Genomic DNA, 26172 nt, shown 5'->3' on the forward strand with positions numbered 1-26172 from the left:
AATGCACATGACCGGAGTCAAAAATAACAAATCTGCAGAATGAATTCAGCAGCAGATGTATTACACCTCTCCTGAGCCTGAGAATTCTTATCAGCGCTGGGCTGAGGGTGCAAGGAAATGAGCTGTTGAGAGCGGTGACATGCAGCCCCATTTGACCGCCTCTTGGAGCTTCTTATCCTCAGGTGGTGTGACCTACTTTACGCCCCAGGTGCCCCCCGGTGACGCACTAATTTGTGGTGCTGGTGAATTACTGGAGCAGGGAGGCCTGGAAGGTATAGTCAATTAGGCAGAGCTCCACCTGTCCGGTGCAGGCATCTGAACCTCCCTCCCTCTAAATATGCAAAATTTCTGCAGGCTTCACTTTCCTCACACAGACATTTTGCGGTGTGCATTCAAATCTAGCAGAATAAGTGAATAATTGTGTACTTGAGGCAGATGGACAAACCATCCAGACCGCTGCGTCTTGAACGCCGTCTGTTCCACCTGGCTTGGAAAACATTCATGTCGTAATATCATGTAATGTGATTGGCTACAGTTCAAAGCCAGCAGGGGCTGAGATCAGCAACACAAACCTTCGTGGTACAGATCACAATAAAAACAACACCAGGAGACATTTTTAGGGAGGAAAAAGTGTTTGTTCTTATTACATATTTATTTATATTTTCATATACTTTTTACATATTTATTTGTTGTAGTAACATGTATCTGGAGCAGAATGGAGGAAGAAGGAAGTGCATGTTGAAGGAATGTAACTGTCTTTTTTTTTTTTTTTTTTTTGGAAACCCATTTAATTCAATGAGCATCATCATTATTAACTCAGTCAATAACACTCACAGACCCATTGAACAAGCTACAACAAAGATTTTCTAAAATATCAGCTGATATATAAAACCAGCACTTTTTTAACATGAAGTATACCCGAGGGAGGGGGAGGGAGGTGTCGGGGATGACTGCAACTAAATGGCAAACAGGCATGATTACTGGGGGGGGGGGGGGGGGGGGGGGGGGGGGGGGGGGCTCTTCTCGTGAAAGGTTGGTGCGTCTGTAAACACGCCGCCGCCGGTGAGGTGTACGATACACACGCATACACAACAGTTTCTACACAGTCATCATGCTTTAACAGGACCTCACGTTAGTCTTCTTTTATCTATATCAGCTATTGGGAACAACAAGTGGGTCAAATACTGCAGAAGGCAGATTCCTTTTCTCTCTCTCTCTCTCTCGCTCTCTCACTCATACACACACACACACACACACACACACACACACACAAAGAAAGAAAATTGGTTAAAAATGGCAAAAATTCATGACACTTTTTGGGGCTGTAGCATCTCTGAGATGTGGTAGGGTTATTACTGTCACATGGGTGCGTGGCAGCCTTTGTTGTGAACATTCCTCACTGGACTGTAAACTCAATATTTCTAAACATGCTGTAAACAGAATCCCTTGGGGAGAGTGTTGGGCTGGCCAAGAGTGCACGGAACTGGAGGCGATCCAGGAGAGATACTGGCGGGCGACGGGCCTGGGTTAAACACACAGGCGCCACTGTTCCTGTCCTTTTATCACTTACACTTCCGTAATCTTGTTGAATTCTTGAGCGGGGTTGTTAGTTTTAAGCCGAATGTTGGATTTTCAGTAGTTACATAAGCAAACTAAACAAAAGTAAATCCAGAGACGTGATCCAAGAGTTTCGGATAGAAATAAGGCAACAAAATAAAAGTAAATACAATAAGAGGTTCATTTAAAAAGTCATTATATGGGGAAAATGGTCTTTGGTGCTCTCTCTTTCTTAAAAAGGAAAAGATCACAAAGCTTCTCTAGTGCCCAGTCAATTTCCTTCTTAGTTTCCAAGAGGAAACACTTTTGTGGTAAACGCTTAAATCAGATGCAAGGGATTGAATATCAAAAAGAAAAGAAGTAAAAAAAAAAGACACAATTTCATCCACAGGAAATCCTGCACAGTGCAAACAATAAATGCCCCCAGTGTTGATTACTAGTGTAGAGGAAAATTACTTTTATGGTACGACTTGTGCGACACTATCATGCATCAGATCACTTAATATGAGACGACACGGGGGGGGCGGCAGGGTCTGAATCTGGACTCTGTATGCGATGCGGTCCAAGCTAAGTCTTGGTCCTAGAATATGTCAAATGATTTCTGAGGAAGTCAGTTCAACACGTCATTGTTTATTTTGTGGGTCATTTTTAAAACATCTATACAATATTAACCACTTCACACTCGGCTCTCGGGGATCACAACGACCGAAGGGTGGGGGCCAGTGGAGGACAGCGCTCGTGCGTTTCCAGGTTATGTGACGTTTACCTGCATCAGTGTAATACACCGGGTTAACAGCACCGCTCCCATTGATAACGCTGCCCTGCTGCTAATACGAGGAATCACAGAGGGGAGGGGGGGCGAGGGGGAGTCAGTACTAGTGTTGGCAAAACTGTCAGGATTCCTCATACAGTAGGTGAAAGTGCTGTGGGGCGTATTTTCCCATGACTGGACACCGATGGAGGCGGGGCACTTCCTCATGACCAGAAATGAAGATGCAGAATTGGACCTCAAATAAGAATTTCCTCTGATGTTTTCCTTTATCAGGAAGTTTGGGGGTATGATTTATGTGGGTTGGTCCTTCTGCAGGGCTGAGATGTCCAGAGGAGGAGGGGCCCGCCCACTCCACTCCCGCAGCTGTCCGTCCTTGTAGAGGAGATTAAGGGCGGGCAGGGGGACGCCGGACTCGGCCGGGGGCTGACTGAGAGGGTTCGACACGCCACTGTCCAGGTCAGAGGGCTGGCTGCCATCCTGCCAACACAGGGCGAACGCCTCAGATGAGAACAGCAGGTAGAACAGATGATACGGGGGACAATCATTCATTTCTCCAATAAAAAAGCAAAAGGTGCAAAAGAGCAAAAGGATAAGTAACAATGATCCTGTGTGATTTACAGTCTTATGAAGGTGCCGCCTGTCCTGAATCTTCTGGCTAAAAATTTGTATATAAACAAGGTGACGAGGTTGCAGCTCGGCTACGGTAAATCACCAAGGTCAGTGACACCAGCCGACTGCACACGAAGAGACGCGATGGACAAAACTAAAGCGACATGTTCGCCTTGCCCTTCTCGGTTTCCATTTTATATTTTACTTTCTGTTTGTGTTATCTTGGATTTTCTCCTTCTCCTCCTGTACATTATTGGACACTGAACAGAGACTCTTCATCTTTAAACACAACAAAGCGGACAGTACATCTACAGTATACCTACTAGGAAAAGGTCTATTCTGGAAAAAACACTCACAGGATCATGAGATATCAAGTAAAAATGAACACATTTAACAAATTGCGATCCTACTAAACACAAAATTAACCAACCTGAACAATAAAAATATGACTCAACCTATAACCATTTGGCAACTGCTCGAAGTAATGATTTTATCCAACACACACTATTGACTTTTTAGAGCGAGGCATGTCTCAATGAAACAATAATAGTATTTTCAATAGAAGACAGAAGCGAATCTTTACCTGGAATGACTGAACGAAGCTCAAAACCTTCAGTGAAAGTTTTCGGCTCGAGTGAAGCAGCTCTTGAAGGCTGAAAGACACATCAGCACTTAAGTCCGGCATCACCGCCACATGCGTGACTCAGCTTGATTATGTTTTACCTCTCGCTGCTGCACAGTTTGTGTGAGGCAATTTTTCGACACACTTTGCGGTTGAGCTCGGAGCTGAAGAGGGGCATGCCGAAACACAGCTCGAGGGGGACCCACTCATCTTCGGATGAAAGGGCTGGAAGGATCGTAAAGTTTGTCTCACCCCTCTGCTGATTCACATCCCATCAGATGAAACGACGGTGAGTGACCCAGAGTTGACCTACCGTCTGTCTTTGCTTTGCTTTCCCCATTGTTCTCTTCTGTCACCAGCTCGAATGACTCCGTGCTGCCGTTGGTGTCCAGGCCTCCACCTAGATGAGTGTCTCCTGGAAGCGGAGACAAACCTGCATCACAACTCACCCTATGAAAGGTTCTGGGGGTTTTTTTTTCCCTCAGGAAACTGATCACAGTGAGCTTGAATGACCTTCTGTTAATACGCTTCATTTAATAAATTCCATTTTGCTAAAGAAAAAAACAGGAATGAAATGACCTGCGCAGTTTTATGTGAACAAATACTTAACGGTAAATGAATCCTGTGATTACATCTGCAAGAAAATCTCACAGAGAAGGCTGAGAATGTTCGATCCGCGTCCATTAGCGAAGGCTGTCTCAATGATTACGCAGACAAACAGCATAATTAAAGCCGACTGAAAGCAGTCTTCATCTAATTTGCATCATCAATGTCAAAGACCATCAGATGCAGGGACGCTGCTACCAATTCAACTCTATGTGTTGAGTTGAAAATGCTCACACACACACACACACACACACACGTGTATATGTGGTCTTAAGTTTTTTTGCATGGGTTTCTGCACCTCTGCACTCGGTGCTGTCACTGGCCCGGCGACGGTGCCGGTTATTGGCGTTGAGCATGGTGATGTAGCCGCACTGGTGCTCCAGATCCACGTGCTCTCTCAGCTTCCGCAGTGACTTGTGCGCACACATGTTGGAATAGGAAAACTCTGCACGGGTAAAAAGAGATAAAAGAGACACACGCTCATGAACACACACACCCCATGAAGATGAAGCTGCGAGTGAAACATGGTGCTCAAGGAAGTCCAAAGCAAAATGAGCCGATGTATCAGGAAAATCTCGGAGCATAACATCAACTCGCCTCCTTTGAGATCTTCCTCATCAAAAGGGAAAGGGATGTGAACGGTTTCTCCATGGCCGTGCATGCCATGACCCTGTGTTACAGATGCATAGACGATATTAATATCCTCACAGTGAGACAGAACATTTAATAATATGATGTTCACACGCTGTCTTGCAGAGCTTAAACCTCCTGAGATGACCTGACGTGTTTATTTACCTGAATGAGAACAGCAGAGTGTGTCAGAGCGTCATTGAGCATGGTCAACACGTTGGATGTAGGGACGACACCAGGGTCGTGACCCCAGGAAGTGATCAATAACCTGTCATAGACCTGAACAGAGTAAAGTGGTAGAAAAGAAGTTTTTTTTTTTTCGAGCGCTCATGAGCTGGGTGGTGTGATGGGACATGGATTAACTGTCTTAACTTAGGTGGTGAATATTCAGTGACTCGGAATGCAAACCATCACATCACTTGCCATTGAAATTTAAGCAAATGTAAAGCAGGGAAGAACATAAGTACATGCAACAATCAAGAACTATGATTTGCTTTAGTCTAAAGATAATTTACACCTCACTCATACCGTCTGCAGCGGAAGGGGTTAAAAGAAATTCAAATCGTCCTCAGATCGGTCTGATATGTCAACTTGTCAACCTCCCACTATGCCAAACACTCACTGATTAAAACAAAGTCTGCAAAAGACTTCTTTTGACTTTTCCATGACTCCCCTGCTCATTCAGAACATCTTATTTTTTTCTAGTTTGAAAGAAAGGGTTTTCACTTCAGTGAGTCTTACAGTGAAGGAAAACAAGGTCAACACATTTTGATGTGCTCCCATGAAGTGACCCATTTGCATGATATTACCCGTCCTCCCCTGAGAATTTCTTCTGTCACATTCTCTTTTGTTCCCTGTTTCACATTCCCAGGATAGTTCAGAAATTCCAAGACAACAAGGAAGCCATGGAGGAGGAACATGCACAGCGCGCTGTGATTGTAATGGCCCAGGTGTTGTGTACAGGGACAGTTCTACAACAAATACAAAACCAAGGTAATAATTCGAAAAACATATGCGTGTATTAAGATGAATGAAAAAAAAAATCCAGTCGGAGTTTCGTCTTTCCTTATCATGTGTGGGTTTTTTTCTTTTAAAGGAAATTTATGACGCTTATTCAGTCATGAACCTCCACTGAGCCTCAGCCTACATGCCTGACGAATTATTAGTTTGCTCTGACCTGGAATATGTCCGGCAGTTTGCGGAGCCTGGAGCCTTTGGACAGCAACAGAGACGGCGGGCCTTGACTGGTCACATGGTACAGGTACAGCTTGAACCAGATGGAGCTCACCTCGGGGATGGCTGGACCAATGTGCTGCGGGGGAGAAGCAAACATACATATGTAAATATAGTTAAGTGTATCGAGGCAGAGCTAAAGCAAGCACAAGTGGTTTGCTCCCTGTTTGTCACATGAGCAGCACCTCGTATCAAATCAACGGTGAATCGCAATTCAGTTGAATGCTTTTCTTTTTGAGAAATGAAACTTGAAGCTGTTCCTAGTGATGTGAAAGGAAAACAAAGAAAACAAGTAATTAAATTCCACTTCACAGAGTCTCAACAGTGTGAGAATAAATGACACAACAAGAGTTTAACTTCTTTCCCTGCCTGCCTGAGCTCAGCTCGAGAGCTGGAGTGTGTCCAGGCTGAGGAACCACTGATGAGCCGCCCCCTCCCCCCTCCCCTCTCTCTCTTTGTTGTTGGGGACAACTGCAGACTGAGTGCTCATACAGCAAACACACAGTCACAAATCACCCTGGGCACACAAGTGTGTGCACACAGCAATAAGGCAAACACGGCCAAATTCTGCGCACACCCACACACCCACACGCACGCACAAAAACATTAAGTGCAGACTGAAAAGAGCTCTCACACATTTGCTCTTCCATCCCAATATGTCACTCCCCTCGGCTCCACCTCTGTCCAGGTGTCATACCTGAGGCGTACAGCTGCTGATGGGTCTGATCTCGTTGCTCAGCGGTGCCATTGAGACCAGCAGTTTGTAGTTTTTGTTAAGGACACGGCTGCAGGTGGCCTGGTCCAGACCCAGGAGGCTCTCGCAGCGCAACATATCCAAGGGGAATCCTGGCAGAGGAGAAACAGGGGACACAGACAGACACCATCAGAACTAGACTGGGAATAAAGAGTTGAAATTACCTGTGCCCTCCATGACATGCCGGAATACCGTAGTAGCTTAAGGGCATGAACACAAGCAGAGGAAAAATGGACAATTAAAGATCCCGAGAGGTCACCAACCAAATTTGGCTGCGTCAGACTAGAAGCATCCAGGAGGTGCGCAAGATTCTTTCTTTCACTGTGTGAAGAAAAGGGTTCACTCCGAGGTGACTTGAAAGAACATCGTCTCGAAGGACAAAAGTGTCGGCTTGGCATTCTTGGATTTAATTATCACCCATGCCTCTCAGATGTCAATCTAAGCAGTGAGGTGTCGGTGTGCCGCTGGTGCCGGCAGGTAAAGAGACATTTCGCCAATTTTCAACTTCCTTTGTATCATTACAATGTGGTCGGTAAATGCAAATGAACTATATTCAACTCCAGCACCCAGAGTTTCCTCCTCTAATGGTTCTGCACCTTCTGACTAACTTTTGCATATTCAATTAAACCACAGATTGTAGTTGCATTTTTTTTTTTTTTTGGTCTGCTCAAAAATTTGAATAGCAAAAGTTTGAGGAAATGGCCTGCTTAAGCATCCTTGATCTTGTATTGCATATGAAGTGCAAGAGTGGGTACTACTCCCCTCATTTGTACTGTGTACTTACTGTATTTGCCTGTTTAACATTCTTATCATCTCCTCCACTGAGGAGGTACTGCGATCACCAGCGCTGGTTAGTCCCACTGTCAGCAGGATATCTCCAAAAGCTGCGGATGGATTTTGTTCACATTTCTTGGGATGATAGATCTTAGGGTGAGGAACAACTGATAAAATTTTGGAATTAGATCCAAATCCTTGCTTTAGCATGTGCTCTCAAAGTGCCCGCTAGTTCATCATTAACTCTCTAATACGAGTTTTAGGGAATATGTACTCTGATGACCAGAGTTATCTCAAAATTGCAATGTTGGATGTGGTCAGAATTCAACGTTGTATTTCTCATTAATGCCTAACTGATATGTGGGAGTAAAATTAAGGAATTACTCTCCGTGAGGACTAATCTGCTGTGACATTTGCCTCCTAAATGGACCGTCTTCGGGATAGTTGCTAGGCTCTTTGTAAATCTCTAGCCAGCAGACTCACGGCAGCCAGCAGATGCCTGGAGCAGCAGCTGAGGACGAGCTGAGACGAGACCATCATAAGTGCGGCTGCCAGCCAGACCAAACAAACAACATCTGCTGGCATTATGGTAGCTACATAGTAACACAGAGATTTGCTTTGTCATCACTTGAGGACTCTACAGACACCAGTGGGACACTACTGATTTACAGTGGATTAAAATCTGCTTTTATTCTAGAAATCCTGACATCTGAGAGAAAGTATCCAGCTCACAGCACTGAGAGAGTGAAGTTCAAAGTGAGGACACAGTGTTGCTGATCAGTTTCAGGTTTGTCTTTAGCTGTCTTTAGCTAATACTAACTTACTTCATGAAACACAGTGTTCAATGTCGGTGTTACAAGACAACTGCCTACAGAGTAAATACACTTTTTGATATTTGTACATCTGTTATTTATGTTATGAAGTCGGTCTACATTAATACTTCAGTTTGTTTGACTGTGTTCAGTGTCCATTGCACACTTTTGTTCGACCTAACAAATACAAGCAGATCTGACAGTAATTTTGAAACGTGTGTGTGTGTGTGTTTTTCTATGACTGATGACATCACCTGTCTGCAGAAAACAAATTTAACAAAGAGGGACAGTGTTCAAACAGTGAACTGAACAGTGACCGTTAAGGTCAAAGCAGAGCTGGAGAAGCAATAAAGACTGAAAACACACCACAATTCCCACCTCAAGGTTGTGTAATTAAACACAACACCAAAGGAACTGTGTGGTTACCTATATTTGGGATATCAGGTCCCTGGTCCTGAGTGAGTTCTTTGTTGTAGCGTAGAAAGAGGATGGTGTTTTTCAAGGTCAGAGCGTGGTCAAAGTAACGCTGAGCCTCGCCCTCTGCTGTGCTCTCCACCTTGATGACGAAAAGCAAGAACAAGATCGAACGTTAGAGTCGGATGTTTGTTTGCATGTTTAAATGCAAACTCAAAGAGACACAAATGCGTGGAAATTGGCAATTCAACTTGGAGGCTAAAACCCCGTGAGATATAGCATCTCATAAAAAAGCTTAACCTGCAGCATGAAAACGAATCCAAAGACACAATCATAAATAATCACAACACTTACAAAAATAAAGACGTGACTTTCAGTACAGAACAAAAACAGGCTCACCAAAGAAAATCCTTCAACACAAAAGCAGCTAGACGTAAGATGAGAACTAGAGTTAAACATAAATCCAGAGATATCACACCGTAATCAAAAATCACTTGCTAATTAAGTTAGCATCTTTGATGTTTAGGTTCCTTTGAGGGCCCAACTGACAAGGACACACGCTTCTTTTGTCTTTCTGTTGCTGGCTCACCTTCTCCAACTCAGCCAGGAAGCTGTCCAGAGTCTCGTCAGACAGCTTCCCCACCTCAAACATGGTCACCGCGTGACTCTTCAGGTTCTGATGGAATGACAGAGACGCAGAATTAAGATCGGCAATCGGTGCTTGAAATCCCTGTGGTTCTTTTTAACCCATAGAATCTGTGTGGTAGCTCGTGTTCGTCACTAACAGGAGACAAGTTCCCCATCATGAGGAAGGCTGTGAGAGTCGAGTCAAAGAGGAAGGCGATCCTCTTGGTGGGTGCAGCCGGGATGCTCAGGCTGCTGACGCTGGCTGTGTCTGCTGAGGACACAGAAGAACATAACTCTTAACTCCTGGCTAAAGTTCTGTCTAGTGCTGTTTAATGCATTAATATTCGTGTACACCCACTAAAAGTCATCCTGAATCAGAGAATAAACTTCAGAAAATGGAAGACGAAGCTTACAAGAAGAAACATGAATGGGACTCAAATTGTGAAAAGATCAGCACCACTTTGATGACATGTAGTTTTAATGACTGGGCCCCACTTACAATCATAACACAGTTTAATATGCTGAAGACAGGCCATTTTGTATTAACACCGATTAACGTTAGGACGACTTTTAGTAGCGGGACAGAGCTTTCCCTGAGATTCATTAGCGGCTCTTGTTTCAAAACAGAAAGCGCTTTTTACATAAGTTTATTTGTGCTCACTGAAGAATGTGCAGCCTTTAATTACATTTGTAAGGTTCAATAACCAGGACTTAGAGATTTACTTTAAACCATCTTAGTGAGGAGATTTCTACATTGTGAGGACAATTTGCCCTGTTCTTACAACTTCAAGGGGCAGTGTAAGGGTCCCGGTGCCTAGCGACAACCAGACCTTGGTCTTCCAGACTGGTAGTGTCCGTGTCCGTGGCTGAGGAGCCTCCTTCCATCACAGGACTGCCCTGCTCCCAGGACAGCAGCATCTTCTGAGGGTCCATGGTACTCCTAAAACAGAAGACACCGCCAATCAAGCACTCAAACAGCGTCTGTATATTTGGAAGGTTGAGTTATAATTTTCATCAGCGGATTGAAAAGTGGGGTCATCTTTCAATCCTTGCTCAATTCCTCACTGCGGGAGGCACCTTCTGACACAATCAATCATGGAGGCTTCAATATTATGACGTCAAGAAATCAGCCAATCTTCTTGAGATATCGACCCGCACTTTACAAAATGCCCCCAGCACCAAGCACGGCATTTGTGCTTTTTTCCCCATGAAGATAATCTGAGTTCCTCAACTGCTCTGATGTCAGGATTTTTATTTAAATGTTCTCCGACGTAGCCAGCAAGGTCATAACAGAGCATGAATGCACAGCACATGGAAGAAGACGTTTGAGTTCATCCTTCATTAAAGGGTTAATTACTGGCCTTGTGGCAGACTTCTACCTGAGGCTGACCTCTTTTCAGAATGAGTTCACAAACTAAACTGAGCTGGGTGTCTGCTATCATTGCTGCTAGCTGTCAAGGTTGTTAGCAAGCTACGATCTCCACTCTCCTCTAACGGCGGCGCCGCGGTTAAGAATTTTGATTCACGCCAATGGGGCTATTCATCCCCGTCAAGGATGCAGTTTGGGATAGGCCAACCTCTCCTACAGTAAAATACAGAGCAGGTTTGGTAAAGAATGTCAGTTACCAGGGTGACCCGGTTCACTCTAGTTGAAAGTACATGAGAACTACATTTGAGAATGCTGTGTTGGGTGGCAGGCATGTGCATCACGGGGGGGGGGGGGGCAGGCCAGCCATACATTTCAAGATTGGTCTGTCTCCTGACAGAGGTGGCGGTATTAAAGCAACCATAATATGACATGCCAGACAGTGAATCCTATAACGAGACATTTCATTCAGAGTAACCTTGGTAACCAAGCGTCTTCAGGGATTGCTGGAGTTGGAGGAGTGGATTCTGGGATCTTTAGTATCCCTGACCATATGAAGTAGTTAGTATCCACAAACATGTAAACCTCTTCATCTTTCACTCTGGGTCAACTTTGGTTCATCAAAACTCTACATGGGCAGAAAAACATCTCAAATCTTGCGAATGAAAGTGTAATTAAATCAGAAATCCAGGTAATGGATGACACCGTCACACTGCTGAGTGAGCGCAGACTTGGTGCATTCTCTGGGAGTGATGAATACATATAAGGAGATAAACAGATACATTACTTGAGTCTGTTGACAGAGGGGGCGTTCTTCCAGGTGGGGTGGAGCTGATCTGAGCTGAACACCTGACCTTTCTTCACAGCAAAGCCGAGGCGACAGTACATGGACACCGCGTTCTATATCAAAGCACAGTAGAAACACAGCAACAAGTCACATGTGGCACCATGAGTCTGGTTTTCTTTAGTGGTCATTTCATCAAGCTGAGAGGTCGAGTGCACTGCAGGTATGAGATGTATTCTGAGAACTTTTTTAATTTACCAGTTCAGGTCCAATCAGACAGCTGGGTTTTACTTTAGGTGGAGATTAGCGTGCCTGTGACTGTTGCAGGAGGATTTTATTAGTTTCCTTTCATCAGATGTCTGTTTTCTTCATTATGTCTTTTATGTATACACGCATCAACTTGTCTTGTTCTGTTCAGAGTCAAGGATGCTGGGCTTGATTGCTTTCCGCACCTCACTGCCCTGGAGTTTCAAGCCGAGGTCAACTCTTACGCTGCCTCTTATCTGAAGAGGCAGGGCAGAGTTATTTCAAAGTGACTCAGGTCATGAGGTAGTCATTACACAGGAGAAAGTTAAACTACAGTTGCGCTGGGAAAAGTTCTACACAAAGGAGACCTCTCAGACATCTCAATCATCTCTGTGTCGCAGGGTTTCTCACTGAGAATCACTGCCACTGCTGCCTTCAACCACTTCTCTTAAGTGCTGATTTTCGGTGGCAGGGAGGAGATGAGACAGAGGGGACGTAGGAGTTCAGCTCTTCACCGCGGGAGTCTCAACAATGAGAGGGAGTTTGGCCCTGTGTCTGATGGAGACTGAATAGGAAGCTGGGGAATTTAGGTCAGACCTGAGCATCAATTCAACTGGAATGGTTCTGCTCAGCCGTCTGGTGGTGTCATGGGGCATGACGGATCCAATCTGAAACAATGTGCGTCTGTGTGCATGTGTGACACGCTCTAGCTGTCATGTGAATGTGTATGTTTATCTTTCATGAGATCTATACATCTTAGAAATACAAAAAGGAATGTCCAATAATGTACAGTCCAAGGGTCTCGGTCTCTGAGCTGTTGTCGGAGCTAGAGAGAAGTGAGAATTTTCTCTCTCACACAGTGAGAATATCATTAAGTTGCATTTCATCAATGAAATCGATTGCGACACGAGAGCAGCAAGGCGGCCAGCCCTGGCAGCGCTACCACTTTTAATAATCAAATGTTCATTTTCACTATTGAATACCTGTTTTTAAAGTAATTCAATTACATAATCACATTTAGAATAATCCCTGACAGCTCTCAGGTGTGTGTGGGCACAAGGATGTGAAGTGTTGAGGGAAAATTTTGCATAAAATCCCTGGTTCTGTAAGCAATGTGTGTGAGAACCAGCATCCTCTTTAAAAGCTCTTATTAAGACTCGTTTTGTGTTCTGTGTCTTTTGATTGTCATAATTCTTCAACAATGTTTATCGATGTATGAAACCTTTATTTTCTCAACAATTTTGTTTAAAATGTCAAGCCCTTTAAACTTTGTTTTTGAAAGGTGATATTTAATTAAAGTATCGCTATTAATAGCAGTAGTTGTCGTATCTGAACCAAAAAAAAAGACCATAACGCCCGTCCATGCCGCGATAAAGATATATGATAACGATTCAGCCGACCACTGCCACTATCCTAATTTACTGATGGTTCGCCTCTGGAAAGCAAATAACCATTGCAAGCAAACAAGAAGCAAATATCACTGGCAAATGGCTTTAATTTACGTTTATGAGATTTGATTAAGATCTGTAAATCCCAATATTTGGCTCCAAAACATCATTTTGAAACATGGTTCATTTTCTCTTCTCTCTCAGTCTGAACAACACTGCCTTCAAGCGTACGGTGGCAGGGGAGCCCGGTTTGTCAGTGTCTAATATGAAGGCTGGGCCACATTTCCCTAAACTGTTTTCCATATTATTGCTTCTCCAGAACAGTCGTCCAATCTATTATTGCAAGAGTGCCCTGTATGCTCAAAGGCTCCAGCACGTGGATACCTACCTTCACTAAGTCCAAGTCAATCTCCAGCACATTCGCCAGCTGAGTGGGACGAGGGAAGGACAGATCGATGGAGGAGGGGGAAAAAAAGAACTTAGTCGAAATGTGGATTATTGAACATGCGCACGGCATCACGTGACACAGTGACTGACACTTATTTGTAAAGCCTACCTCTGCTACATTTGTCTGCTCATCAATAGACACAAAGATTTTATAGAGAAGAGTTTCAAAGTAGTCACCCTGGACGCGGTTCATGACAAACCCTTCCAGGGGCGGCACTGAAAGACAGAAAGGACATTTTTAGTTTCTGCTTTCTCTCATGCTGGCTCTGTGGCAGTGGAACTGGTTTCTGAAACTTCTCTGCATATATCTGTGGAGTCACCGTTAGCTTTCTTCTTAGATCAGTGCCAGCGAGTCCATTACTCATCAAGTATCACTCATGTTCACGCAGCAGAAATTTACATGCACAGAGTGTTAAGTAAGAGGGCGATAATAGCGAGGACATTTAAACACCACACACATCCCAACAGAGGACATTATTTTAACTTTGCTTTCTGGAGAATTACCTGAAACCTGACCTGACCTCACTGGGGCCTCGAAACACATCGTGAGGAGCTGCCTTTAGTCAACCCACACACATCCTTGTCCTTATATCTTTGTGAGGACTTTCATTGACGTCAAACATTCCCCAGCCCTCCACCCTAAACGTGACCATCTCAACTGACTGCCTGACCCTAACCTTGACCCTAAACCTAACCACAACCTGATTCTAACTGCGACTCTCAAACCAAGTCTTGACCTTCAAACAGCCCTTTGAAGAAGTGAGGACCGGCTAAAATGTCCTCACTTTCCAAAAATGTCCTCACACCGTTGGTTAAATACATATTCTAGTCCTCAATATGGAGCAAGTACAGGAACACACACACACACACACACACACACACACACACACACACACACACACACACACACACACACACACACTACCTGAGATACAGCTGTCATCAGATATGGGAACATCCAAGTAGATGAAGCCCCGGTTGTACAAGCCTGGAGTGAAAGAACAAGCATACAGGAACTCTGTCAACAGCCTCATCATTGTTATTGGAACCACATCAATTATCCAAAGTTAAGAATAAGGGTTTTTTCAGAACATTTTTCGAAGTGTTTGAAACTCTTCTCAACAAGGCAGCGAACAAATATGCTGCTTTATGCAAATATATGTTAATGAAATACAAAATTAAAGGTAAAACTATGAAAAATATTGTCCCAAAACTCTTGAAGGTTCCGAATTTTGCATGAAACAAATATGCTCAAATAATCACAAATTTTAAAAAGACAATCATATTCTGTGATAAAGGGAGTATGAGTATGAGCGTGTCCAACTTCACAATAACATCCCCCACTTCTTTAGCAACATCAAAGGATGGAGCTCAATGTATCCTAATGGACACATTTCACAGCAAACTCTTCGCCCCCTGTAAGCAGCTCTCTGCTGGGTTTATGGCATCCGGTCAGGAACAGGAAGTACGTCCAAGAAGATGAAGAGCACAAAATAAGTGGACTTGACTGCGTCCACTTTGTGTGTGAGTTACACCTCAACGGCGAATGAAATAAAAAGAACCACCACCATGATTGAAACCGGTGGAGCCGTTTAACTACGTTGCAGTTTTTACCCATGATAGAAGCAGAAAAGCGGACAGAATCAGCAAATCTGAGCAGACCAATGCTTCTGACGTGCTCCTGGTGGGATGAAGCCTAAGCGAGGTAAGAACACGCTTCAACCCCCAAGAACAATACATATTTCGTTCTTGCTGAAAATGAGCACATTACTTGAGAATGCGTTACCTAACGGAAAATTACCAAACAAGCCGATGAAGTAATTTACCAGTGCACGCTGACTCCTTTGCTTTCAGTGGGAAAATGTGTGATAGCAACTCACTTAAAACCACATTGTACTCCATTGATCCGGCCAGCTGAGGACCAGAATCAATCATCTTATCAATGGCTTTCTTCTCTGCTGGGGAACAGATCTGTAATTACACAAACAGACAGAGTGAGTTTGTTTCCACGAGGATCAAAATCACCTTTACAGAACAACAGTGGTACTGTTGTCTCTGGGAGGATGAATACATTTGCATTTATAGCATTCCAAGGTGGTTTCCCACTGCTTCTTTTTTTTTTTTCTTCTACTGAGCAACAGGAAAACTGGAACTCTGCAAGTATTTATTTTTAGTCAAGTGAGATCTCCACTTGTGGTGCAGAGGCTCGTGGGACGAGCAGTTGTAGCTCCGTGGGTAGTGTGCATGAATTTCAATAAAAACCTGGGCTAAAAATCATGCCAACAAAAATGAGTCTCCTACTCAATGTGCAGATCAATAATATACAAATACAAAATGTAAAGAACATCAAATAAGAGACTTTGTTTTTATGTACCAGTTGCACTGAGGAACAAACGCATAGAGGTAAAAATATAAAAGTAACGGTCATGGCTGTATGTAATTTGCAGTACACATTACATCACACCAAAATTAGGACATCATCAATCATCAAAATCATCTTCTCAGTTCTACTCTAACATGGTAGGTCAAGCATGTTTTACCATCTAATACTAAAAGAAATATCTTCACCCATATTTCACAAAAAATGAATGAGAAATAAGAGGCGAGGAGACGCTCACCCTGATGTCGTCCTCGGTGATGTAGCCTGTCTGCGCCACCCACCACGGCTCCACGGAGATCTCGACAGGCTTGGCCGGGAGCAGGTCCCGAGCAGATTTCCTGCGGAAGAATTTCTGTCCAAAGACGAGCATGAGGGAAGCAGTTCAGATGAGTTGGAGACCATCGTGGAACAAGTATTTAGCAATCATTTTTGTTTGGCTTAAGTGTACAATGGCTATTATAATAATGTTAAAGAGCGTATATCTAATATGCAGAGTTTATGGTTCACTCATCACAGTAACAGAGAGTTAATGAAGGCAGGATTGTGAGTTTTAGCTTCTATGAATGATTGAACCATTAAAAAGGGCTCCATTAAGAACACGTCTCACTTTGGAGGACCTGCACTGGTTCATCAGGTCAATGTACTGGTTTCTCCCAATACCCAGCAGCCTCAGACCTGCGGGATGATGGGAAAATGAGTCACTTAATCATGTCTAAATAACAGGCCATGAGGTTGCGATCACATTATCACAACCGCAAATATATCAGCTGGAGATGCTTATCTGCCGTTTTCCAGATGGACCTTTGAGGCTTTGCAATGACGAGAAACACAAGATCAAGTTTAGGAGTTTGAAGGATATTTCCACCTTCACACTGGAGTGAACTATTCCTGAGTGGTGACTGTGATGCATCCCTTCTCTCCTGAGGAAGAATGTCCACACCAAGACCCACACAGTCCCTCTGAGACAATTCCATGTGACAACACACCCACAAACACTAATTATCCCTCTAACGACATGTCGTCACTGACGATGTGTGTGCGTTATTATCAACAATTAGATCAACATGCAATTTCTGCTTCTGAGAACACGCTGAGCCAAAGTACAGTGCAAACATGCTAATTTGAGCTCCAAATTCTGCCTCGTCACTCGTCAGAAGTCTCAAAGGAGGTACAGCAATCGGTGCTGCCAATGCGAGCAGGGACAAGTTAAGGATGTCTGCATTTTTCAGCCTCTTAATGCAGCAGAATTTAACATGCATCTCCCGCTGCTTCGCACAGCCACAACACACAAACATCCTCCCACGCAGAACTCTATCACACACACTCTCGCTGCCTCTCCTTCCACCCACTTCTGTATGACACACTTCCAAGCCTCCTTCAGGGAGATTGGAGGAGAGCAGCACCACGAGCTGGGCTCTGACAACCTGCTGGCAGCCTTCTGTCTCCGCAGCATGAAAGTCCTGCTCTGCCAGGACTCAGTCAGTCAGCAGCGTATGCCCAGGCCTATTTCACTTGACAGCACAAAGGCGTCGAACCCTACAACCACCACACCACACTTGACTTTCAGCTATGATGCAGTCGGGTTTTGCAATAATGAGGAACACAGCGCCTCGTTGAAACACACCCAAGTGTTGGAGAGGCAGTTTAGATTTGCAATGACAAGAGATTTCTATCAGCCAAATCAAAAAAACAAAAACCTGGCCATTGCCATTTTGTTTATAGGAACACAAATACATTTTAGATTTGTTAAACTCTACAGGAAAAAAAGGTTGTTTCTGTCAGCAAGATTACATGAACACCATCAGGCTGATTTTTGGGTGGAGGGTTATAGCACAGGCCAAGAAAGAACCAATTACATTTTGGGGCAGATCCATTTTACATAGTGAAAAAGTATTGGCACTGGTTGAGGTTTGCGGTCTACAAGTGCCCTTCTGTCAGCGGGATTATAAACACAAGATAAGGAGAGAAAGAGGAAAACCAAGCAGCCAGGAGAGACAAGGGTGCTGCATCGAAGATGTCATACTCTCAACCAGACTGTATCGCCGAGGTTTGATACCTGTAGTAACCAATGTCTCTTTCTTCATTTCATGCAACATGCAGGTTGGGCCTTTCAGCAGGATGACGTTCAAAACTACAGGCCAATTTTCCTGAAAACTGGTGAAGGGGTGGAGCGCAGCCGGAGGAGAAACCGTTTAAAATTTGAGGCGGATCAGCACGATTTCATTTATTTCTCAGGAAATGTTACAGGGACCTCGGTGGGGGTCCATGCTGAATGAACTTATTCACCTTAAAACACACTAATTTAGAACCGCAGTTTGGAAAAAAAAACCAACAACAACAACAAAACAACAAACCAAGGCTGCAGCAATGTTTTCACTTTTGCCTGTCTGCTGATTTTCACAAAGAAATAGCAAAAAGATAAACAGTCTAAAACCCAAATCACTCCATCCTGATGATGGAGGAGCAACGTTTGACACTTCAGTAAAACAGCAGCGGCAAATTAAATCTGTCGCTCAATCAGTTGTGATTTCAGCTCTTGTTTCTTAATAGAACAGATAAGAACTGTTGTCAGGTGAAAGTGAACGTGCAAATCACACTGAACTCCTCTTTACTGTCCCATGCATTCGGAGACACCCTGACAAGCATGCTGACACGACTCAGGCTCACTGGTTACCGTGTCCTCTGCTGCACGCCTGCTCTCATGATAGCTGCATGACAGGTGAGGAAACCAATGAGCCAGTGAGGACCGACTGAAACAGACTTTTGAGGGAGACCGGCAGGCTGCACTCAACGAGAGCGCCATGTATGAGCCTTTCTGTGCAACAAAGACATCAAAAAGAGCGACATAGGACTTAGGCACATCTGCAGTATCGTACAGTACTGAGCTTCTTCAGCATATCAACCTAGTAGTATTTGAGCATTTCTAGAGAAAACAGTATTTTTTTTTCTATCTAGTAAAAAGTATCAAAACTCTGCTGATCTGAAATGTTGGATGGATTTACAAGTACAGTATCAATACTGTGCAAAAAAAGCCAGTCTGCCCACTGCTAATACAACCGCCAGTGCAGGCAGAATCGAGGAGAGAGACTTCATGACCCTCATTGAAATCCCCGAGCTTCCAGGACTCTTAACATTTTTCACAGTGACTGTTCTACCACCTCATATGCTCACATCAAAAACGGAGGAAGGATGGAAAAACAAAGACATAAGAGACTAGAGAGAGTAGCAGAGGGAGGTGCACTGAACCCCAGAGAAGTCATTTCAACAATGTATGAGAGAAGGGGAACCAAAAAAAAAAAGAAAAAGAAAAACTCACAGTCAGCAGCAGTGAAGTTGGGCAAGGAGTCGTAACTCTTCTCACTGTTCATAATATCCTGGAGGTGCAAATGAGACAAAAGAGGCAAGGAGAGGAAGAATTCAACTTTGTTATGTCCCCCTTCCAATGATTAATAACAGGATTAGCAGATCTGGACAGGCGTGCTAATTTCTACTCCCCGTTTTCTTAAAGCGCTTCAGACAGATTATGAAAATGTGAAAAGAGCCTTTGGCAATTGAGTGTCGTCAAGTTCAGTTTCGCGGCATCGAAAATTAGGTAACGGCTTTTTGAAGTAAGACAACAAAAATGGTTTGTCTTTATTCATATTCTAAGCTATTCGTCATGTCTGGTCAGAGAAATTAGAATATAAAACACACACTTCAACGAACTGCAAGCAGCTACAAATGAGGTAGCAATATTAAATGAGCTCTATTTTCATTAAGAATTATTATTTAGGACATTTTTCCGATGATAAAGAGTTCCTCTTCAAAGCCGTGTGAGCAGATCGGCTCAGTGTTAGCACTCCAATTGAATACGTCAGGGGAGAAGGAGAGCTCGGCTACTCAAAGCCTCTGACAGATGCTTCACCGCGTGCCCGTCTCAAAAACAGAGCTTTAAAGCTGTCACGCAGACAAAGCCCAAACTGACGGCAGAGCAAACAGCACAGACTTTCTCAGGGTGTGTGTTTGTCCTGGGATCAGTCATCTGTGTCTCCATAAGGCTTCACGGGTACGGACTGACACCTAGTGACGAACTGAGGCCAAATCTCTCAACACAGGAAATACAGTAATCCAGAACTGTGTGTACAGCTATCCGATGTGTAGAGATTCCTTAAATGGATTCTGATCAAACGCAATGACTTTAAACCCTGATAATATCTGCTGTTCCCCAGTTTTTTTGGCACACGCGCAAGCACACGAGGGACTCGCGCTCGCTGAAAGACACGTTTCTCCAAAATACGAATGAACAAAGACATTGTATCTGCAGAAAAACAGATGTGCTCAGGTCTAAGATCAAATATGGTGTACTGGCATTGTCCAAAAAGAAAAGAATGTATTTGTACATCATAAAGGAGTTATAAGAAGCTCAGATCCTTTTTTTGGGGGGGGGGGGGTTCTGGCAGGATCCCTGTTTTGTCTGAAACTGTTGTTTCTACAGAAGTTTCAAGGGAAGCCAAAACTGAACACATTGTTCATGTGAATTCGCAGGGAAGGGAAATTTCCAAACCAATTATAGAATCTTTGCTGCTGCACAATAAGAATTCCGCTCCGTGCCTTTGAGTTTACCCAGCTTATTGTTCTAAAAAAGCAGACGAAATTGTAAAATTGGCAATGAAATACTTGTAAGACTGTCAGGGTAAAAAGTTGTTCAGGTGAATGACAAGCTGCTGCCAATTTCATGACAAAATGAAACAAATAGTTCCTCCGAATCAAACATCAGTGCACTTGGGTCATATCATTTATTTACCTATAAACTTACATTATTTTTCTGTACAATTTTAAAAGAATTTTCATAACCACGCATGCTCAGGCACAGTGTTTACACGTGAAAAATAAACTGAAAAATGACCGTCCAGTTTTCAAGTCACCATAAATTTAACTAAAATGACTGCTAGGCTGTTGTGATTTGATACGACATGAGCACTTTTTTAAGGTAAATCAAAATGAACCATGAGAGATTTTGCCGTGTCAATGTTAACTGAAACATGGCTTTACAAAAACGTTCTTCTATGTTTCAAGAAAAAAAAACTTGTCGAGGGCAGGAAATTTGTTATTTGCAAATTCCGTGACCGTGTGAAGCCTGAGTGCAGGTCGCTCACCTCCATGATTCCGATGTAATATGAGAAGGGAGTGACCCGCAGGCCCTTGACCATGATGTCAGACAGGTGGTAGGGGTACAGCATCAGGTGGTCCCTGCTGTACTTAAGAAGCTCCTCGTAATACTTGCGCTCATCCTTCCTCACGTGGCGAACTGCTCGTAAAACACAGAGAGTTGACAGGACGCAGCCAGAGGCTCCACTTGTGATCTTTATCAGATCAATCCAGGTTAAAAAGAGAATATTGATCCCAAACGACCTCGAGAAGGCCTCAAGGGGATTTATATTTAGACACATCTAACATCTTGATTAAATTGTAGGATAATCATCTTCTTGATCGGAGAAGAGGCAAGGCCACTTGAAGTTTACAACGCAGCACCTGCTCAGACACACACACACACACACACACACAAGCGTAACAACAACTTTCTGTGTTTGTGATGTTGTACTTGTGTGTCGTTGTTGCCCGGACGGGACCTCACGCACAGCACACAACATTTAGAAACATCCTGAGTGACTCAAGTTTGCCATGAAGTACAGAAGAATATTTTATACACTTCACTGCTCATCAGGAGTGCTGAGCATTGTATGAGAACCTGAAGAGAGTAGCTTCTCTTCAGCCAGCATCTTCAGAGCTAGAAGTCAGAGGGTCTCCAGCTTTGCTGAGTTCATTTGGGTCTCCCCCCAACTACGTGGATGCCAACTACCAAACAGCTGCTGTGCCCTTTTAAAATGGCGATCATGTGATTACAGCACAGCGTGTGATTGACACTCACCTAAGTTATTGCGGAATCGCAGCTGGTTGCGGATGCTGTACAGCAGCACGTGTTTCTCATACTCCCGTTGAGAATTCCCCAAACTCTGCAGGAAAGAAGAAGAGCAGAGGTGAGGATCAAACCTGCCTGTCATCCCTCCTCTCCTCTGACTTCCTTTGAAAGGAGAACAGTTTTTTTTTTTCTGGGCTGTAATATTACAAGACCCAGGATTAGGGCTGGGCAATATTTCAATATAGTATCCATATCGTGAGATTAGACAGTATATCATTGTAGCTTTAGGAGATCACTGCATCCCAGTATAGCACAAGTGTTGTTTTTCTGGTTTTGGAGGCTGCGTTACAGTAAAGGGGTGTCATTTTCTCAGTTCAACAGCCTGCTGAAGCTCTTCTAATATCTACCTTAACCACTTAGCCATTTTAGCCACATTCTTGATGATTATCCATCAAGAATGTCACTGCATTAATATTTTGTGAAGAAAAAAAAAATCAGTCAGCAGCGGCACGGTGGTGCAGTGGTCAGCACTGTTGCCTCACAGCAAGAAGGTTCCGTGCCCGAGTCCCTGCTCCAGCACGGATCTTTCTGTGTGGAGTCTGCATGTTCTCCCTGTTCCTGTGTGGGTTCTCTCCGGTACTCCAGCTTCCTCCCACAGTCCAAAGACATCAAGAGGGGACGAGGCTGATTGATACTCTAAATTGACTGTAGGTGTGACTGTGAGTGTGAATGGTTGTCTGTCTCTATGTGTTGGCCCTGTGATGGACTGGTGACCTGTCCAGGGTGAACCCCGCCTCTCACCCGAAAGCCGCTGTTATAGGCACCAGTCCCCCCCCTGCGACCCTTAACAGGATAAGCAGAAGAAAATGGATAGAAGGATGGAAATCAGTCAAACCTGTATCAGTGCCACAGTACTGACATTTAGATATTTCATCTTAAACAATGTGGTATTTGATTTTGTCTATATGGCCCTGCCCTCCTCGAGACGCAACGTAGTAAAAAAAAAAGCAACATAAGAACAAAAGTCTGAAATAATGAAGGGTTTAAAACCAGATTGTGAGACCAAAGAGAGGCTTTTCTTCATCAAGAACTCCAGCATGTAAGTGGGTACATGTCCTTACATCATCTCTTTCAGCTGCTGCCCTCAGGACTAAAGTTTTATGTGCAGAGGGGGAAAAAAATCAATTGTTTGGTACTGTTGCAATGAAATATCTTGAATCAGTGAGGACAAATCCTTGATCCTGATCACATCCTCACTGTCAGGAGCAAACACTGCTCTAAATGTAAATGTGTCCTTTTTTGGATGAGTTACTTTGTGATTCTTCTCCCTTGCATCATTCAGCACTTTGAAGCCTGTGTGCATCTCCTCTATACTCTTCTATTTAGCGTTAAGTCATACGGCAGAAATCTATGACGCGTGACATTCTACTTTGGTAATCCATACTTTCAGAGATGCAGCAATCAGACGCCCTTTGCTCCCAGTAAGTAGATCTGGTATCAGCCATGATGTGACTGACCCACGCTCATTTACATCTCAGCAATATGACCACGTGTCATGTGACAAAAGAGAAACGCAATTTTGTTGTTTGTTTTTTTTTTCCTTTACATATGAATAACGCTTTTTTGTTCTTCCACATAGCCCGAAGCAGGCAGGAGAAACAAACATGGAGAAGAGTGAATGTGACTCATAATGGGGTGATAGAAAACCAGAGAAAGACTCCAGTCAAGACAAAATAAGGAGTTCATACCTCCCTGATGAGCTACATCTGTTGCAGCGGACCAGGCTGCGGCATGAGGGGTCTGACACGGGTCAGGAGACCAGGCTCGTGTCACTGATCGGTCCCTACAACAACACACTCTGGCACACCTGACCTTTACACCATCACTGAATTTGTAGAAGAAAAAACAACTACAATATCAGGTTTATGAGATTTTGGTCATTTCACACAGCCACTTGGATACTACAAATCTACTGCAAATCATGACACTATCATCGCGCTTTGGTCACAATCATGACATCATCACGACGCGGCCTCCAAGGCAGATCAAATCTGTGCAACTGAGGAAGGGAAAAATACCCCTGAAAAAGGGAGGAGAAAAAAAGCAAAAAGTTGTGTATTCGTTCACCGCGTAATTGCATCGTATTCAGGGAATATGACAACTAAGATTAAAAAAATGTACAACAAGGTGCAGCATCTTAATTTAGTGTATTTCAAATACACACACTTACAAAATGATGACAGCTGAGGTCAACAAGGGAAATCCATTTATAACAGCAGCTATGATTTGGTAGCAGTGTATCCATACAGTATCACTGCACACTCCAGCCCCAAGGAGGGATATTGTGTGGCACCGTATTGGGATGATAACGCATCCTGGCCCACGCGTGTTACAGCAGCTACATTTAGTGTGTTCAATAAGGGTACAACTCTCTAAAAAAAACACGAGGACAGCAGGTACGTCCGCACCAAATTCCAATATTCCCAATAATATCCTGTCTCTACAACATATCATTGTATCATATCATTACATTGTATCGTGACAGCATGGTATCGCTGGGTTCTCGCCGAGATCCAGCCCTGCCTGTTGGGTACATGTAGTCAGTAAGACTTAGTGCAATCACAGCCTCCTCTTGCCTTGTTGAGACGGATGTAAATCGAACCAAAACTCCTGTGGTGAAAAGATCTTTACAACACCAGTATCAGATGTTTTCAGCAGAACTGTACAGGTTGCACTGTTGCAGAAGGGTTGATCATACTGCCATCATTGGAGCAAGACAGCTGATGGATGGTAAACCAGGAACAAAACAGCTGATGGATGGTAAACCAGGAACAAAAAAGCTGATGGATGGTAAACCAGGAACAAAACAGCTGATGGATGGTAAACCAGGAACAAAACAGCTGATGGATACTAAACCAGGTGATAAATTAGCTTAAACCAGCAGGAGCTGCAGTAACTGGACATGCTGTCCACTTCCCAAGACCGTGATGGCACAACATTCCTGGGGAGAGAGAGAGATTCCTCTCAGCGTGCTACGTACGGCATTCCTCATAAAACCTCCTACACTGCAGAACACGTATTGAGAGTGGAAAGGTGTGTATTTTTTTTTTTTATCCAGGTGACGTCCACGCGCTGTAATCATGTGGCACCACCTATCAAACAACCTGTCATGTGATGCGGAGAAGCCGCAGGCGGCGGCGGAGTAAAGTCATGATGGTCAGTTGAAACCCCGGCGGAGGGAGAGAGCAGCCTTCGTCAGGTGGAGCACTGCGGTGACATTGACGGGTTCACCGCTCGGACACGGCGGTGTCTCCCCCCTCCCCTACCACCCACCCTACTCCCGCTACGGCGTTACCACACGATACCTGTTTGACATTAGCTGGCAGCTTGGTCCACGGGTAATTCTGCCTGATGTGAAATTCCACGTCCGTGTTCATTGCTAGCTAGCTAGCTGGCTAAAAGCAGAAATCCCTCGAGACGATCGGAAACGGGCTCACGGGCAAGTCCACGGTGACTTCACCCCCCGCCTGCACCCTGCGACCGAGCGAAGAGACTCCCGGTTCTGATTTGAAGAGATGTTTTTGTCCGTTTTCCTTTGACAATAAACGCTCACTTCCTTGTTGTATTTTCGAACGAGCCGTTCGTCACGCTCGTGGCTATACTCGTCACTTCCTGTCGAGGCGTGACGGTGGATGTGAATGGAGCTCGAGAGAGATGCGGAGGTGGTGGTGGTGTTGTCATACTGTGTTACGTTAACTACTACTCCACCTCTAAAGAAAAAAATCTTTTCAATGGCGTGTGACGTTAGGTGCTTGAACATAACGTGACGTAGGCATTGATGCTGGAGAGACCACAAAAAAAAACACGTGCAGGGTCACTTTTATTGGATGAATCTGAATTTGAATGTTCCTAGAATTCCCTAAACTTTATCTTAAAAGACTAAAACACGAGTCTACCTCTCAACCAACATCGTTGCGAGCAAATCAAGGTGACGCGTTACTACAAGGCACCTGAGACCTCAAATGGGTATCAAGTGGTCATGGGAATTGTAGTCATCTCCCCTTGTTGCCTTTTACTTGGCATCTGTTGAAATGTTTTTGTCCCTCTGCCTTCTTTTGTCCTTCATTTTATTAAATGAGCATGATTCTTTGACAGAGAAATTAGATTTACCTTCAGCTTTTCATACATCTTCATCACCGTTACTGTTGATCCTAAACTCGCTGACATTTACAAGGTACATATGATCATGTAA

The 26172-nt window shown here is 44.0% G+C and overlaps 1 protein-coding gene across 2 annotated transcripts; it reads right to left on the reverse strand.

Moving 5' to 3' along the window:
- Positions 1–1008: 1008 nt before the first annotated feature.
- On the reverse strand, positions 1009–25659 carry fam91a1 (family with sequence similarity 91 member A1). 2 transcript variants are annotated; one of them, XM_086194283.1, is made up of 24 exons: positions 25286–25659; positions 21930–22014; positions 21157–21308; positions 19338–19395; positions 16629–16696; positions 16260–16373; positions 15522–15612; positions 14567–14629; positions 13751–13857; positions 13583–13621; positions 11564–11676; positions 10241–10350; positions 9569–9678; positions 9373–9459; positions 8796–8925; positions 6727–6875; positions 5974–6108; positions 4962–5075; positions 4764–4836; positions 4465–4611; positions 3874–3975; positions 3662–3785; positions 3522–3591; positions 1009–2806 (listed from the first exon to the last, which is right to left on the reverse strand). In XM_086194283.1, exons 1-24 carry the CDS (start codon positions 25355–25357, stop codon positions 2621–2623), a joined length of 2499 nt encoding a protein of 832 aa, XP_086050409.1. In that variant the 5' UTR covers positions 25358–25659; the 3' UTR covers positions 1009–2620. The 2 variants fall into 2 exon arrangements, with proteins under 2 accessions (XP_086050409.1, XP_086050408.1); XM_086194282.1 differs by having other exon boundaries at positions 9569–9681.
- Between the last annotated feature and the right edge of the window lie 513 nt (positions 25660–26172).

This window comes from Aulostomus chinensis, chromosome 22, assembly GCF_037954235.1.
Source record: "Aulostomus chinensis isolate RoL2024-O1b breed Wild chromosome 22, RoL_Achi_v1.0, whole genome shotgun sequence".
Classification (NCBI taxonomy): domain Eukaryota; kingdom Metazoa; phylum Chordata; class Actinopteri; order Syngnathiformes; family Aulostomidae; genus Aulostomus; species Aulostomus chinensis.